The sequence below is a fragment of the Ruditapes philippinarum genome, unplaced genomic scaffold (genome assembly GCF_026571515.1).
Source record: "Ruditapes philippinarum isolate M1 unplaced genomic scaffold, ASM2657151v2 ctg17003_1_1_1_1, whole genome shotgun sequence".
Taxonomy (NCBI): Eukaryota; Metazoa; Mollusca; class Bivalvia; order Venerida; family Veneridae; genus Ruditapes; species Ruditapes philippinarum.
The window spans coordinates 4600-19018 of NW_026865800.1; the positions used below are offsets into that span (position 1 = coordinate 4600).

General features: G+C 32.5%; 2 protein-coding genes across 2 annotated transcripts; both read left to right on the top strand.

Annotated features, from left to right (window-relative positions):
• Nucleotides 1–323: 323 nt before the first annotated feature.
• On the top strand, nucleotides 324–2900 carry LOC132730372 (uncharacterized; the record flags this gene model as incomplete). Its single annotated transcript, XM_060716280.1, has 3 exons — nucleotides 324–473; nucleotides 2178–2334; nucleotides 2658–2900. Coding segments are annotated over 3 exons (372 nt in total), but the record flags the coding sequence as incomplete, so codon positions are not given.
• A 3031-nt stretch (nucleotides 2901–5931) lies between these two features.
• Nucleotides 5932–13322, top strand: LOC132730373 (uncharacterized). Its single transcript, XM_060716281.1, has 4 exons — nucleotides 5932–5999; nucleotides 10830–10994; nucleotides 12466–12625; nucleotides 12970–13322. The coding sequence occupies exons 1-4, from the start codon at nucleotides 5997–5999 to the stop codon at nucleotides 13047–13049; spliced, it is 408 nt and encodes a 135-aa protein (XP_060572264.1). The 5' UTR covers nucleotides 5932–5996; the 3' UTR covers nucleotides 13050–13322.
• Nucleotides 13323–14419: the final 1097 nt, after the last annotated feature.

Below are 14419 nucleotides of genomic sequence, written 5' to 3' on the forward strand. Positions count from 1 at the left end.
TATTTGCACAAAATCAGGATTAAATGTTTTCTTTTTAATTTCCTTGATCATTTTATCACGACTTTTAAAATAATGATCTTAAGATAAATAGATCAAAGACCAACACAATTTCTCAAAACATGTTTCGCTTTAGTAAGCTTTATCAGTTGAATTGATAAATAAAGGAAATGACGTAGACGTACCAAACAGACGTCTACGATTGATCTTGTAAGTTCTTGCTGATAATCCATATTGTCCTTGCATTACTGATGCTCTCTCATATACATTATTTAAGCCGAAAATTTGCCTTAGTTAAACGTTTGTCTTCTTCTCTTCATTTTCAGGAAATGAAATTGGCTATTGTTTTATGTGCTTGTCTTTGGCTTACGAATGCCTGTGAGAAATCTTCGACAAAGATATCAGACGGCCGAGGACCTATAAGATACCCGTCTTACAAAAGATCATTGAAAGATGAAGAAGTAAAAATACAATGGGTAAAGCAATTCTAAATTCTACTACAATATACGATTTGTTTTATTCATATTCTTACGATTATATCAGCCCAGTTTTTAAATAATGCTACATTGTTCAAAGTATGTGTTTAAAACAGTTTTTTTATCACATGGCGTCTCTTTGTTTTCCTTGTAATATAACCATTACGTATTTCATATACCATACCTTATAAAATCGAACCAATACACTTTCAGCATTTGAACAACGTTTTTTCCCCATTTAAATAATTATTGGATCCAATCTTATGAATTTAGCCTCCCCCAAAACATCCATGTCAAATCCAAAATCGCACCACTTGGAACCACGTTTTAATTTCCAGAGTACTATAGGTTCATATCAAATCTATATCACACCCCCTACAGCCACATTTTCATCGCCATATATCAAATCCATATTGCACCTCATCTGGCCACGTTTTCGTTAATCCATATAAAATCTTTATTGTATTTAAAGTATTATTAGTTCTTTTTAAATTTCAAGGGGCAGGACGTGAAGTGGTAGCACATATTTGCATAATTGTTGTAAAAGAAGAAAGTATAAATAACATTTATAACAAAAACAAGTAACAGAACATAAATGTCAATAATTGCCATTGGAAATAGGTTAATAAATATAACCTTCTACACTCCTTTTGCAAAGTTTTACTATGGATTTCAATAGAATAAGAATAAGTTTGCAACCAAAAATGCTTGAAGTATAAGTCTGTAACCAAAATGTGCTTGAACAAGATATTTTGTGTATTGAACGTTATCTTCGGACATGCGAACTAAACTATTTGTACAGCATTGACAGAAACATATTTTGTTATTGTTAAATGCAGTTCAAAACTTACAAATTCGAATAAATTAGGAGAAAAACCGACCAGAACAGTCACATGTCAAATTTCAAAATATCTACATGATCAGTTTATATCTTCAATAACTTCGTCAAAACAGAATCTAGGATGCTGAAACCTTTAACCAAGTGTGGCATATATATTGCATTATGGAATAGACATACTAATGAACTTCAAAATAACAAAGAAACCCACTTGCCTGGCAAAAATTCGTTCACCCGTTTCAAAAAATCACGCCGTGATCGCCATTTTGTCAAGTTTGCAACTAATTCGCTCGCTTGAACCAATTGTGCAACCACTTCACGCCCTGCCCCTTAAATTTGAAAATATGTTGTGTGAAATAAAGAGGTCAATAAATATGGTTAAGAATAATACTGATTCTATTGGACTCGCACACAGCTGCGAAACCTATATCATATTCCGCTTGCGCCTAGTCCAATTCAGTATGACAGCTATGTATTCATATTGTACTTAACAATGTAGAAACACCTCATGATATTAAACAAGTGAAATATATCACACTTTTAATATTACTTCGCAATGAAGTCATTTGGCCTCGACATATCATAAGTGAAACTTAGTACAAAAATATTTCCCTTAAATTTAATGCGTTAAGTCTTATAATAAAAAAGTCTCACATTTGTAATATTGTCATATGATGTAACGTTTATATTAAACTAGTTCAAAATATGTTTAATAAAAATTAACATAGATTTGTGTAGGTTTTGGTATTTACTATAATAATGGTTAACATTTATAAAAAGTATTACATGCAATTGTTTATATGAAATAAAAATGGTAATATTGTAATATTTTAAAGATTATTGTATGATGTCTGTTATTCTTGCAGGATGGTTATCACTATCACATTAAGCTAGATGATTCTTGTAGCTTCCATACCTACGACACAGATCGTGACGGTACAATCAGCCGAGAGGAACTATTTGATATTCTCGGTAGCCATGAAGTAACCGAAGCATTGTTCAAGGATCTAGACGTCATGAAAGGTTTGGAATCTTACGTATTTGGAAAAATGCGATAAATGGTTGTCAGTAATTTTTCTGCATGAATATACTTTGATAATTTTTTAAATATTTAATGCACATTGTGTCCTAAATAATGCACGAGGGGGCATGCGGGGTCTTCCTGCATCAAAAAAGCTGGGAGGACATCACGTGACCTTCAGATTGGTTAACTAATAACCCTTTAAAATATCTAAAAACATACAAATACATGATTATATGAATTACTGTACCAGTTGTGTCATTATTATCGGATAACATTATACATGTAGGGCATTTTTAACGGAAATATGTTTTATTTTTTATAGGTGATGGAGCGATAACGCCCGTGGAATTCGAAGCCGCAGTCTCTCACATGATATCCGGATGTTAACAGCTCACAAATGAACGTGAGCTTAGATGAATTAAAGTTTTTTTCAGATTGAAGTGTTTCATATACACATTTTCCTTTATTATACGTAAAAGATATAGAGGATATTTGTTTGTTTTGCACGTGATATCGATATATATTTCACTGATGATCGTAATAAACTTCATGAAACTTGTCTATAGCGAAGTCTTTACCATCACTTAAAACCAACTAAGAATTCAAGTTTTTTTGATAATACAAGTAATTTATTTTGCTTCATAAGCAAAAGAAAAGATGACGTGTAACTTTTTCCCTTATGAAAACTTTTTCACTTATGAAAAAATGAGAAAACATTTTTGAATAATAAATTTCATGTGCAGGAAATGTGATACTTAAGACAATTTAATATACTTGAACTTAACGCATATTTACTTTTAACTGTCAATTTTAATTTTAAAGTGTCTTTATGCTCTTTTTGGTTGATAATTTGAGCTTAATAAGTTATATATTTCAAAAGATTGACTATCACCTATCATGGTCATTCATCAATTAATAATTAAAAATGGATTGGAAAACTGCCTTTAAAATATAAAGACTGCTTCACTCTTTTTTAAAGTGAACGTTACAGATGAATTCTGAAATATATTTATAGTATAGTTTTTATTTATCGCGTTGACCAACTGTGTTATTGACAATTGGTTTTTGCAAAGTAGAATACAATATATAAAAAAAAAAAAAAAAAAAAAAAACAGAGTTAAAAATACCACGTCATGGAAAAGCTTAAAAGCAACGACAAAAGTTGTCAAACAGCAATTTAGAGAAATCATTTGTTGTGTTGAAAGATTCTTTTACATAAAAAATAGTTTCTTTTTCAAAAAAGTCAACTGTCTTTGGAAGATAAAATTTATAAGTCTCTTTATAACAGAATATTCACCATAATTTAACCATTGGCTCACAATATGTTGCATATTGATTATGATATTATATTGGAAAATTCAAAACTATAAAACATAATGAACATATAAATTAAGGGTAAAATATTATACATCCTTACATTACTAACATATATTGATAAATAGTAGAGTGGCCATTTGTTGGAGTTCAAGACTAAATAAACAAAGTTAAACCATCATTTTGTGGGTAAGATGAATTGACTCACAATCAATTACATACAGAACAAGAATTTGTAACAGATCAACCAACGTCCTCCGCCTAAGAGAATTTCTGGACTGTCAGTGTAAAATTTTGATCAATGCTAGATTTGCACAATCATGACAATAACAATAAATTCATTTAAGATATATAATGAAATGACTCCTGTGTATGTGTCAACAGAAATACAATTGTATACTTGTTATCACTATTTCAAAGCCACAAAATGTGACAAAATGAATATAGGATATGATCTGTCACAGGGTATATTTCATGCCCAGTTATCAATCAAGGTATGTGGGCGGTTCACCAATGACATTTTATTTGCATGGACCTGACTTGGCATCATACCCTGTAACAGACCATTTTAGGCTTTGACCTCCAAGTATTACCTTGACCTTTGAATTAGGGGTCTAGGTGTTGCGCAGGACATGTCGTCTTATTATTTTTAACGTATGTGCCAAGTTATTTCAAAATCTCTTGATTGATGAAAAAGTTTAAACCCCAAACAAAATGTTAAGATTTGGCACTCGAGTGCGACCTTGACATTGAAGGTAAGAATCTGGCTGTTGCATTACATCTTTAAAGCCGAGGGTGTAAATAGTAAAAGTCGGAAGGATATAGAAGAACACGTGCCTGTTAATATGGTAGGTGTTTCTTTCTTGTCTGATAAACTATCACTTTGCATTAAAACTTAATGTTCATAGTATATTTTGTTTATTTTAATAATAATGATAATAACTGATAATGGTTATAATGATGATGATTAAGATGTTGATAAACATAATTGAAATAATAAAGAAATGATGATAATGATAATTATTTTTTATACTATAGGGAGTTAAAATTTAACTATCTCTGATACCACTTTCTTGCTTCGTGGTGGTGCCTGCAAGGATGATGTTAATTGTCGTATTCATTACTATGATCATAGTAATAAAGGAAGGAGGAGTATAGATTAGGTACGCCCCTCTATTAATTTTGGTCTCAATGTTTGAGGTATTCTTCTATAATCATTAAAACGAAAGGAGTATAGAGAAGGTATCTACATTTTGATCTTAATTATTGTGGTATTCATAACAATAATAATCATAACAAAATAAGGAGTATAGAGAAGTTACGTCCTATATATACTTTGGTTTAGATAAATTTGATTATAACAGCCTGCATTTTGTTTTCATATAGGGATTTGTTTTTTAACGTTTTATTTCATTGTGTATTCTTTTCTTGAAGGATAAACCTTTTAAATAGAAAAAAATAAAAGTATTTTGAACTATAGAATATAAGACTTTATTCATGTAATTTACAAATAAACCATTTGAATAAAGTAAACAATCCTAACAATATTGTAAAAGGAAATGAATTTTGTTTCATTAAAATGGAATAGTTGTTTTTCCATCTTAGTAATGAAAATAAACATGCGTCAGGCATATTACGTATGATAATTTCTCTCAGAAGTTGATTCAATTCAATTCAATTTTTTCAATTCAAGAGTTTATTCAGCACATATTAATAAATATATTTAACAATCAACGAAAAGTCCATATCATTTGTTCTGACAAGCGAGGTGCCAGATGAGTCGCGGGCTGTACAATGACGCCATTTCTGCGCATTTTACAACTGCGTGTCTAGGATGATGTCATTTCGCCGTTATGATTGCACTTGTAAATTCCTACGCTACTGTTGAAATTACATTTATTTCAATGAAACAATTCGGAAAGCCTCATAAACACCAAAAGGACAGGTACACTCAAGACAGATATTCTGATCCGAACTGCAAAATATGGCAAATATTTTCATTATAATTAGTGAATACATTCTAATATTTATATTTGTTTCCGTATTTGGGATAAGTAGTCATTTGTAAGGAAAAAAGGTTCGTGATATAAAAAGAGAAAAACATTATTATAATTACTACTATTTTACCAACCAATTTTATCCCTATACGCGTTTATTTTTTTCATACTTTCCTTGAAAATTGCAATTACATAGGGAAAGAACATTAGAAAAAGAAAACCCGGAAATAGGAAAATTAAATTATAACGCTTATTCATTTTCCTTGAAAAAACACATATTTAAAGGCTTTCTTCATGTCATATTTCTGACATTTTATTCTTTGATATTTTAGAGGAAAAGCCGTACAGTCATGGTAAGTTGTTTTAGAACACATCTTAAACTGCAAACACCATCATTTGGATATTTACCACTTTTTAAAATGTTGATTAATTATTCATCATCATTATCGTCATCGCTGCCATTATTAATTGTTGCCATCGTTATTGTCGTCGATGCAGCCACGATCAACTTATTGCCGTCGACGCCGCCATTATAATCGTTATCTTCATCGTTGCCATTATTATCATCATTGTCGCCATCGTTATTGCAGTCGCCGCCGCCATTATCATAATAATTGTTGCTATCGTTATTGTCGTCGCCTCAGCCATTATCATAATAATTGTTGCTATCGTTATTGTCGTCGCCTCAGCCATTATCATAATAATTGTTGCTATCGTTATTGCAGTCGCCGCCACCATTATCATAATAATTGTTGCTATCGTTATTGTCGTCGCCTCAGCCATTATTATAATAATTGTTGCTATCGTTATTGTCGTCGCCTCAGCCATTATCATAATAATTGTTGCTATCGTTATTGCAGTCGCCGCCGCCATTATCATAATAATTGTTGCTATCGTTATTGTCGTCGCCTCAGCCATTATCATAATAATTGTTGCTATCGTTATTGTCGTCGCCTCAGCCATTACCATAATAATTGTTGCTATCGTTATTGCAGTCGCCGCCGCCATTATCATAATAATTGTTGCTATCGTTATTGCTGTCGCCTCAGCCATTATCATAATAATTGTTTGCTATCGTTATTGTCGTCGCCTCAGCCATTATCATAATTAATTGGTTGCTATCGTTATTGTCGTCACCTCAGCCATTATCATAATAATTGTTGCTATCGTTATTGCAGTCGCCGCCGCCATTATCATAATAATTGTTGCTATCGTTATTGTCGTCGCCGCCGCCATTATCATAATAATTGTTGCTATCATTATTGTCGTCGCCGCCGCCATTATCATAATAATTGTTGCTATCGTTATTGTCGTCGCCTCAGCCATTATCATAATAATTGTTGCTATCGTTATTGTCGTCGCCTCAGCCATTATCATAATAATTGTTGCTATCGTTATTGTCGTCGCCTCAGCCATTATCATAATAATTTTTGCTATCGTTATTGCAGTCGCCGCCGCCATTATCATAATAATTGTTGCTATCGTTATTGCAGTCGCCGCCGCCATTATCATAATAATTGTTGCTATCGTTATTGCAGTCGCCTCAGCCATTATCATAATAATTGTTGCTTTCGTTATTGCAGTCGTTGCCGCCATTATCATAATAATTGTTGCTATCGTTATTGTCGTCGCCGCCGCCATTTATCATAATAATTGTTGCTATCGTTATTGCAGTCGCCGCCGCCATTATCATAATAATTGTTTGCTATCGTTATTGCTGTCGCCTCAGCCATTATCATAATAATTGTTGCTATCGTTATTGTCGTCGCCTCAGCCATTATCATAATAATTGTTGCTATCGTTATTGTCGTCGCCTCAAGCCATTATCATAATAATTGTTGCTATCGTTATTGTCGTCGCCTCAGCCATTATCATAATAATTTTTGCTATCGTTATTGCAGTCGCCGCCGCCATTATCATAATAATTGTTGCTATCGTTATTGCAGTCGCCGCCGCCATTATCATAATAATTGTTGCTATCGTTATTGCAGTCGCCTCAGCCATTATCATAATAATTGTTGCTTTCGTTATTGCAGTCGTTGCCGCCATTATCATAATAATTGTTGCTATCGTTATTGTCGTCGCCGCCGCCATTATCATAATAATTGTTGCTATCGTTATTGCAGTCGCCGCCGCCATTATCATAATAATTGTTGCTATCGTTATTGCTGTCGCCTCAGCCATTATCATAATAATTGTTGCTATCGTTATTGTCGTCGCCTCAGCCATTATCATAATAATTGTTGCTATCGTTATTGTCGTCGCCGCCGCCATTATCATAATAATTGTTGCTATCGTTTATTGTCGTCGCCTCAGCCATTATCATAATAATTGTTGTTATCGTTATTGTCGTCGCCTCAGCCATTATCATAATAATTGTTTGCTATCGTTATTGCAGTCGCCGCCGCCATTATCATAATAATTGTTGCTATCGTTATTGTCGTCACCTCAGCCATTATCATAATAATTGTTGCTATCGTTATTGTCGTCACCTCAGCCATTATCATAATAATTGTTGCTATCGTTATTGCAGTCGCCGCCACCATTATCATAATAATTGTTGCTATCGTTATTGTCGTCGCCTCAGCCATTTATTATAATAATTGTTGCTATCGTTATTGTCGTCGCCTCAGCCATTATCATAATAATTGTTGCTATCGTTATTGCAGTCGCCGCCGCCATTATCATAATAATTGTTGCTATCGTTATTGTCGTCGCCTCAGACATTATCATAATAATTGTTGCTATCGTTATTGTCGTCGCCTCAGCCATTACCATAATAATTGTTGCTATCGTTATTGCAGTCGCCGCCGCCATTATCATAATTAATTGTTGCTATCGTTATTGCTGTCGCCTCAGCCATTATCATAATAATTGTTGCTATCGTTATTGTCGTCGCCTCAGCCATTATCATAATAATTGTTGCTATCGTTATTGTCGTCGCCGCCGCCATTATCATAATAATTGTTGCTATCGTTTATTGTCGTCGCCTCAGCCATTATCATAATAATTGTTGTTATCGTTATTGTCGTCGCCTCAGCCATTATCATAATAATTTGTTGCTATCGTTATTGCAGTCGCCGCCGCCATTATCATAATAATTGTTGCTATCGTTATTGTCGTCACCTCAGCCATTATCATAATAATTGTTGCTATCGTTATTGTCGTCACCTCAGCCATTATCATAATAATTGTTGCTATCGTTATTGCAGTCGCCGCCGCCATTATCATAATAATTGTTGCTATCGTTATTGTCGTCGCCGCCGCCATTATCATAATAATTGTTGCTATCATTATTGTCGTCGCCGCCGCCATTATCATAATAATTGTTGCTATCGTTATTGTCGTCGCCTCAGCCATTATCATAATAATTGTTGCTATCGTTATTGTCGTCGCCTCAGCCATTATCATAATAATTGTTGCTATTGTTATTGTCGTCGCCTCAGCCATTATCATAATAATTTTTGCTATCGTTATTGCAGTCGCCGCCGCCATTATCATAATAATTGTTGCTATCGTTATTGCAGTCGCCGCCGCCATTATCATAATAATTGTTGCTATCGTTATTGTCGTCGCCGCCGCCATTATCATAATAATTGTTGCTATCGTTATTGTCGTTGCCGCCGCCATTATCATAATAATTGTTGCTATCGTTATTGTCGTCACCTCAGCCATTATCATAATAATTGTTGCTGTCGTTATTGTCGTCGCCTCAGCCATTATCATAATAATTGTTGCTATCGTTATTACAGTCGCCTCAGCCATTATCATAATAATTGTTGCTATCGTTATTGCCGTCGCCTCAGCCATTATCATAGGCGTAGGGCTCATTACGCAGATTACGCACATGTACATTATAATGTTTCATGTTTAATTATAGATATAAATAATTTATTGGCGTATACATATTTGTCCATAGTCATAAACACAAAACACGTTGTACATAAATCGTATGTCATGGTAAGATCATATTGAAAAAAAAAAAAAAAAAAAAAAAGAAACAAAAAACAAGTGAATGGAGAAGTATATGGAGAATGTCTATATTTAAATAAAGTTGACATTAATCTTATTAATACGTTGCAAAAGTGACTTTCATTTATTTAATATGAAGTGAATCAACGATTCAAAATATATAATAAATGTCAAACTGTCGCTAACAAGTTAAGGAGCAAAACTATCATGAACATACTAATAAAAGCAGTGCTTTAATAAGATCATATTGACGCTTGGTTGCAAAGATGATTATTTAGCAAGTTTTATAATTAAGAGTAAACGTAAATTTGAAAAAGTGTAAAAACTGACACATTGAAGGTCCATGATAACCACGTTTAGACGTACTTGTATCTTTGAATGATTAAGCACAATTTTTTAATCGAAATGTTAGACTTAGTTCTGCTCATGTCAATGCTTTGATGTGGATGGTAGCTTAAATTTAAAGCTACATTTAATGAACTGGCCAAGGCAGAATGAATTAGCAATCATTTTGATTTTGCCTCGTTGCGCGTTCTTTCGAGTTTCAATTTGTTTAACAACGACAGTTTACACGTTTGAGAACCTTTACATTAGATATTTGAGAACCTATACATTAGATATTTAATATTTTGATATGGTATTATGCGATATTAATAGTAATATAAATCATGTACATAAATCTTACGTATTAGTATTTTGATACGTAATAAATCTACACTAAAATGACAATTACACCACTAAAGGAAACTATCGTAAATGAAATTTTCTGGACCGTTTATAGAAGTTATATCACTTTCTAACTATACTCATATTAATCATTAATCATGGATATTTATATCCATTGGAATATATCATTTGGAACGACTGTGTAAATGCTTAAGGAAACATTACAAAGAAAGACAGAAAAAATCGCAAATTTGGGACTAGCAATTGTAAAAGAAAATATTTCAAATACAGTTTTGGTGGTAAAGAGATACCTATTTTTAAAACAGTGTTATATTTTCTGTTCTTTTTATCTATCGTCGTTGTCATAATCATCATCATCAGTATGATCATCTGCAGAAATAGTTCCTGCTGGCAGCTGCTTTAGTACTAACGGCAATAGTTACTATTGCACCAATATCCTGCACATCATACGCAGTGTCAGCAAAATCAGCAGCAAAAACATGGTAAATTATCTGTTTCTGAATATTTCAAACATTTCGTTTCAGAATATCGCATTTTTAAGTACCGTTGGATTATTATTCATTGTAAGTTTACAAACTGCTAAAGGCTGTGACAAAACGCCGCGTCGTTTTTCGGACTGTTCAACTTCAACCTCGTCTGAGTGGTGTTATTGGGAGAGGGAGAGGAGGAAAAGGTATCCGAGAGATTGGGTAAGTTTTTATTTAAGAAATATGTATTTTTAACATAAACCATTTAAATCCGTTGATCATGTCATTATATTGATTTCTGCTGATAAAAGTGCATGTCTGATAAATTTAGCTTTATCAGACACCTTCAGCTTTATCAGATACCTCAACAATGTACATTGTATATTGAAATAAAATGAGCCGCGTCACGACAAACCTACATAATGCGTTTGCGATCAGCATGGATCCAGACCAGCCTGCGCATCCGCACAGTCTGATCAGGATCCATGCAGTTCGCTGTCAGTTTCACTACTTGTTATAGGGTTTGTAAGCGAAAAGCATGGATCCTGATCAGACTGCACAGATGCGCAGGCTGGTCTGGATCCATGCTGGTCGCAAACGCATTATGTTGGTTTTGTCGTAACGCGGCTCAAATGAAGAGAGTGGTGGAATATTTTTACCTCTTACTAGTTTGAAAATATATACTGATAAATTTTTAACCGAATACATTAAAAAGATATATTTTGGACTACATTTTTAAAGATATGACCCTTACTGCGTGCGGCTTGAAATGGAGGATTCTTCATAGGTTTTCGTTTTATTTCAGATTTAAAGAATGAAACGCATATCAAAATTGCAAACATGATAAAGTTTACATGATAAAGCCATGTCCTCCTTTTTTCTTAGCCTTACCTGAATAATTTTGCAATATCAGACACTAGCATCGTATTCTCTATCCCTTACAATATATCTTTCAAGTTAGAAAGTGAGTAGTTACTGAAATCTTAGAGTACATACTTGAATATGTATGAACGTATCATTCCTTTTTCCGTTTCTACTGATGTGTACATGCGCATCGTCATTAAATCGCGCTATCGTCGGCTTCATGTGACTTTGATTCGGTAAGATATAACTAGTCTTCATGTTCTTTAAGATGTAAAGATAAGGATCAAGATCATGATCAAAATTTAAAAAACTAAAAAAGTTCTCATTTATTTAACATCATAGATTTAATATTCAATAATACCTTCATAAAAGGTGTGTAGAGATAGCACTTTAATAAGATTTTCGAACAATTTACTATAACTTTACAATATTAGGGCTTATAACAATTGGTGTATTGATCTTGATTCTTAAATTGGCCCAAATTTTGATCTGATTATTCTTGTTTTATTATTCTTCACTTTTATTCCAAATTAGGGTTGCTATTTATTTTTTTAAAAAAGGGCAATAGTTTATATTTTATTTTCTTTGTACCATTTTAACTGTAGCCAAATATAATCACATTAGTTCATAAAGCATAAAACATAAAATCAGGATTGTTTGATTTTGGTCCAGGTTTTTTAGTTGACACAGGGCCAGATTATTTTACTATTTTGTATTGTAATAATTTTTTAAAAAGTTTATTCACATAGAACCGCGAAGGAAAAATAGTCACAATTACATAAATGTGTAAACCGTGGCTGATAATGTATTTATATTTTCTTATTTTTAGGATGGTTTGTATTATAGTGTCGATATAAAAGATAATCCCTGTCTGTTTGGTACATACGATCATAATCACGATGGCACCATCGTCAAAGATGAAATGTATGCTGTCCTAGGAAACACAGAGAAAAGTAATGGTCTATTCAAGGACATGGATAAACTGCCAAGTTTGTATTCTTTTATGTATTATATATTTATGTATAAACTTTAAGCAAACGTTTTTTAAGCTATTATGTGCTTGAAGTATTTGTTTGGTTTGAGACAATGAATACATTTAGAGAATATATACCTTAGTCAAAATAAGGATTTTGTGTCAAAGGTCAAACTTGAAACCTTATTTATTAGATTAAATTTAATTTCAATGCATTCAATGCGTTAAATGAAATAAATGCAATGAAAATGTTATGTTAAAATTGCAATAGCTGGCTGTTATATTTATATAAAGATGGGATAATGAAAATTATATATAATTTTGACAGAATTCTGACACATTCTATTTCCTTCTTCACAGCTAATGGTGGAATAGATGAAGAAGAATTCATCGCAATGTCGAACATGATCATCAAAGAATGTGTTGAATTTAATGAATAGATAGAAAGCACCGTTACAGAATTTCTGCCCTGGACAAAGACATGGACAAAGATAAACGTCATGCAATCTTGATAGGATGACAGAAATATCAATTGCTTCATATATACAATTATAATACTTACACTTCAAAGTTTGAGCAAAAGAAGTAACCAATAAATGTGACTTTGCATCTTCAGATTAAATATCTTTGAAAACTATCATCTTTGTAATAAATAAAAAATAAAATAAGTTCTTTCCCATTCCAATGATTCATAATTGATGTAGCTTTCTATAAATAGTTCCATATTTATCAATCTTTTGTTGACTGTAGTGGTTCATGAGTACGAATGGGTCTAAACTATGTAGAGGGTTCTACACTTTATCCAATTAATTACTAATGAATGTTTCGAAATTATGGAAGAAATTAAAAAAATGACTGTCTTTTGTATCGGCAAATTACAAATAAATCACGCGGTGAAGGCATCGTGAGATAGAGCGTCCCCTTTCTGTTGTTGTATGTACATAACACGTATGTTTCCACATGACTACCTTTCAGCATACTAAATGGACAAATTGAACAGAAATTTTTATAAAACTAAAGTGTACCTACATTTTGAACATAGATAATTGTTATTGACAATACAGTCGAAAAAGAAGGACATAGAGCTATAAATGAGTGTCCAAGTTTCGGGTTAGGAGATTATACCCTCTTTTTAATAACATAAACACCTAATGACCCTAACGGAGATAAAGTCTTTATCAATTTAGACAAAGAATTAGCAATAGTAACAATAAATGGAGATAGAATAGTCATAGAGGTTGCACTTTCAGAAAGGGCTTGGAATTCTTATTCAAACGGTGTATAATATCTCTGTATCAACAAAAATGGCACCTACGGCTTTGTAATGCTAACGATATATATTCTTATTCCCTCTCAAAGTTTCCTATTTTCTAAGTTCACCATTATCTTTCTATTTCTTTCTCTATCTAATTATTTTATTACTTTGAAGCTTATTTGTTTTCATTGTAACGTTTATTCTATTTCACATAATAATCATGCTATATCATATATATATACGGCGAATGATAGTCTTCTTTTATCACTGTAAGTAACTGTAAAGTATTATAATTTTGATGTTAAAAACTATATGGCTCAATATACACATGTTATATAGCTTAGCACATTTAAGTTTACAACCGTTTAATTTGGACCATATAACTTGGCATAATACCAAATGTATCTTCTTCTTTGCAAAACCAGAATTTCAACGCCACTAATCGTAAAACGACAAACACTACAGTTTGATTTAATATAAATAAATATCTCTCGCTCGAAAAGTACCGATCAAAAAAAAAAAAAAAAAAAAAAAAAAAAAATACGAACGTTTAAG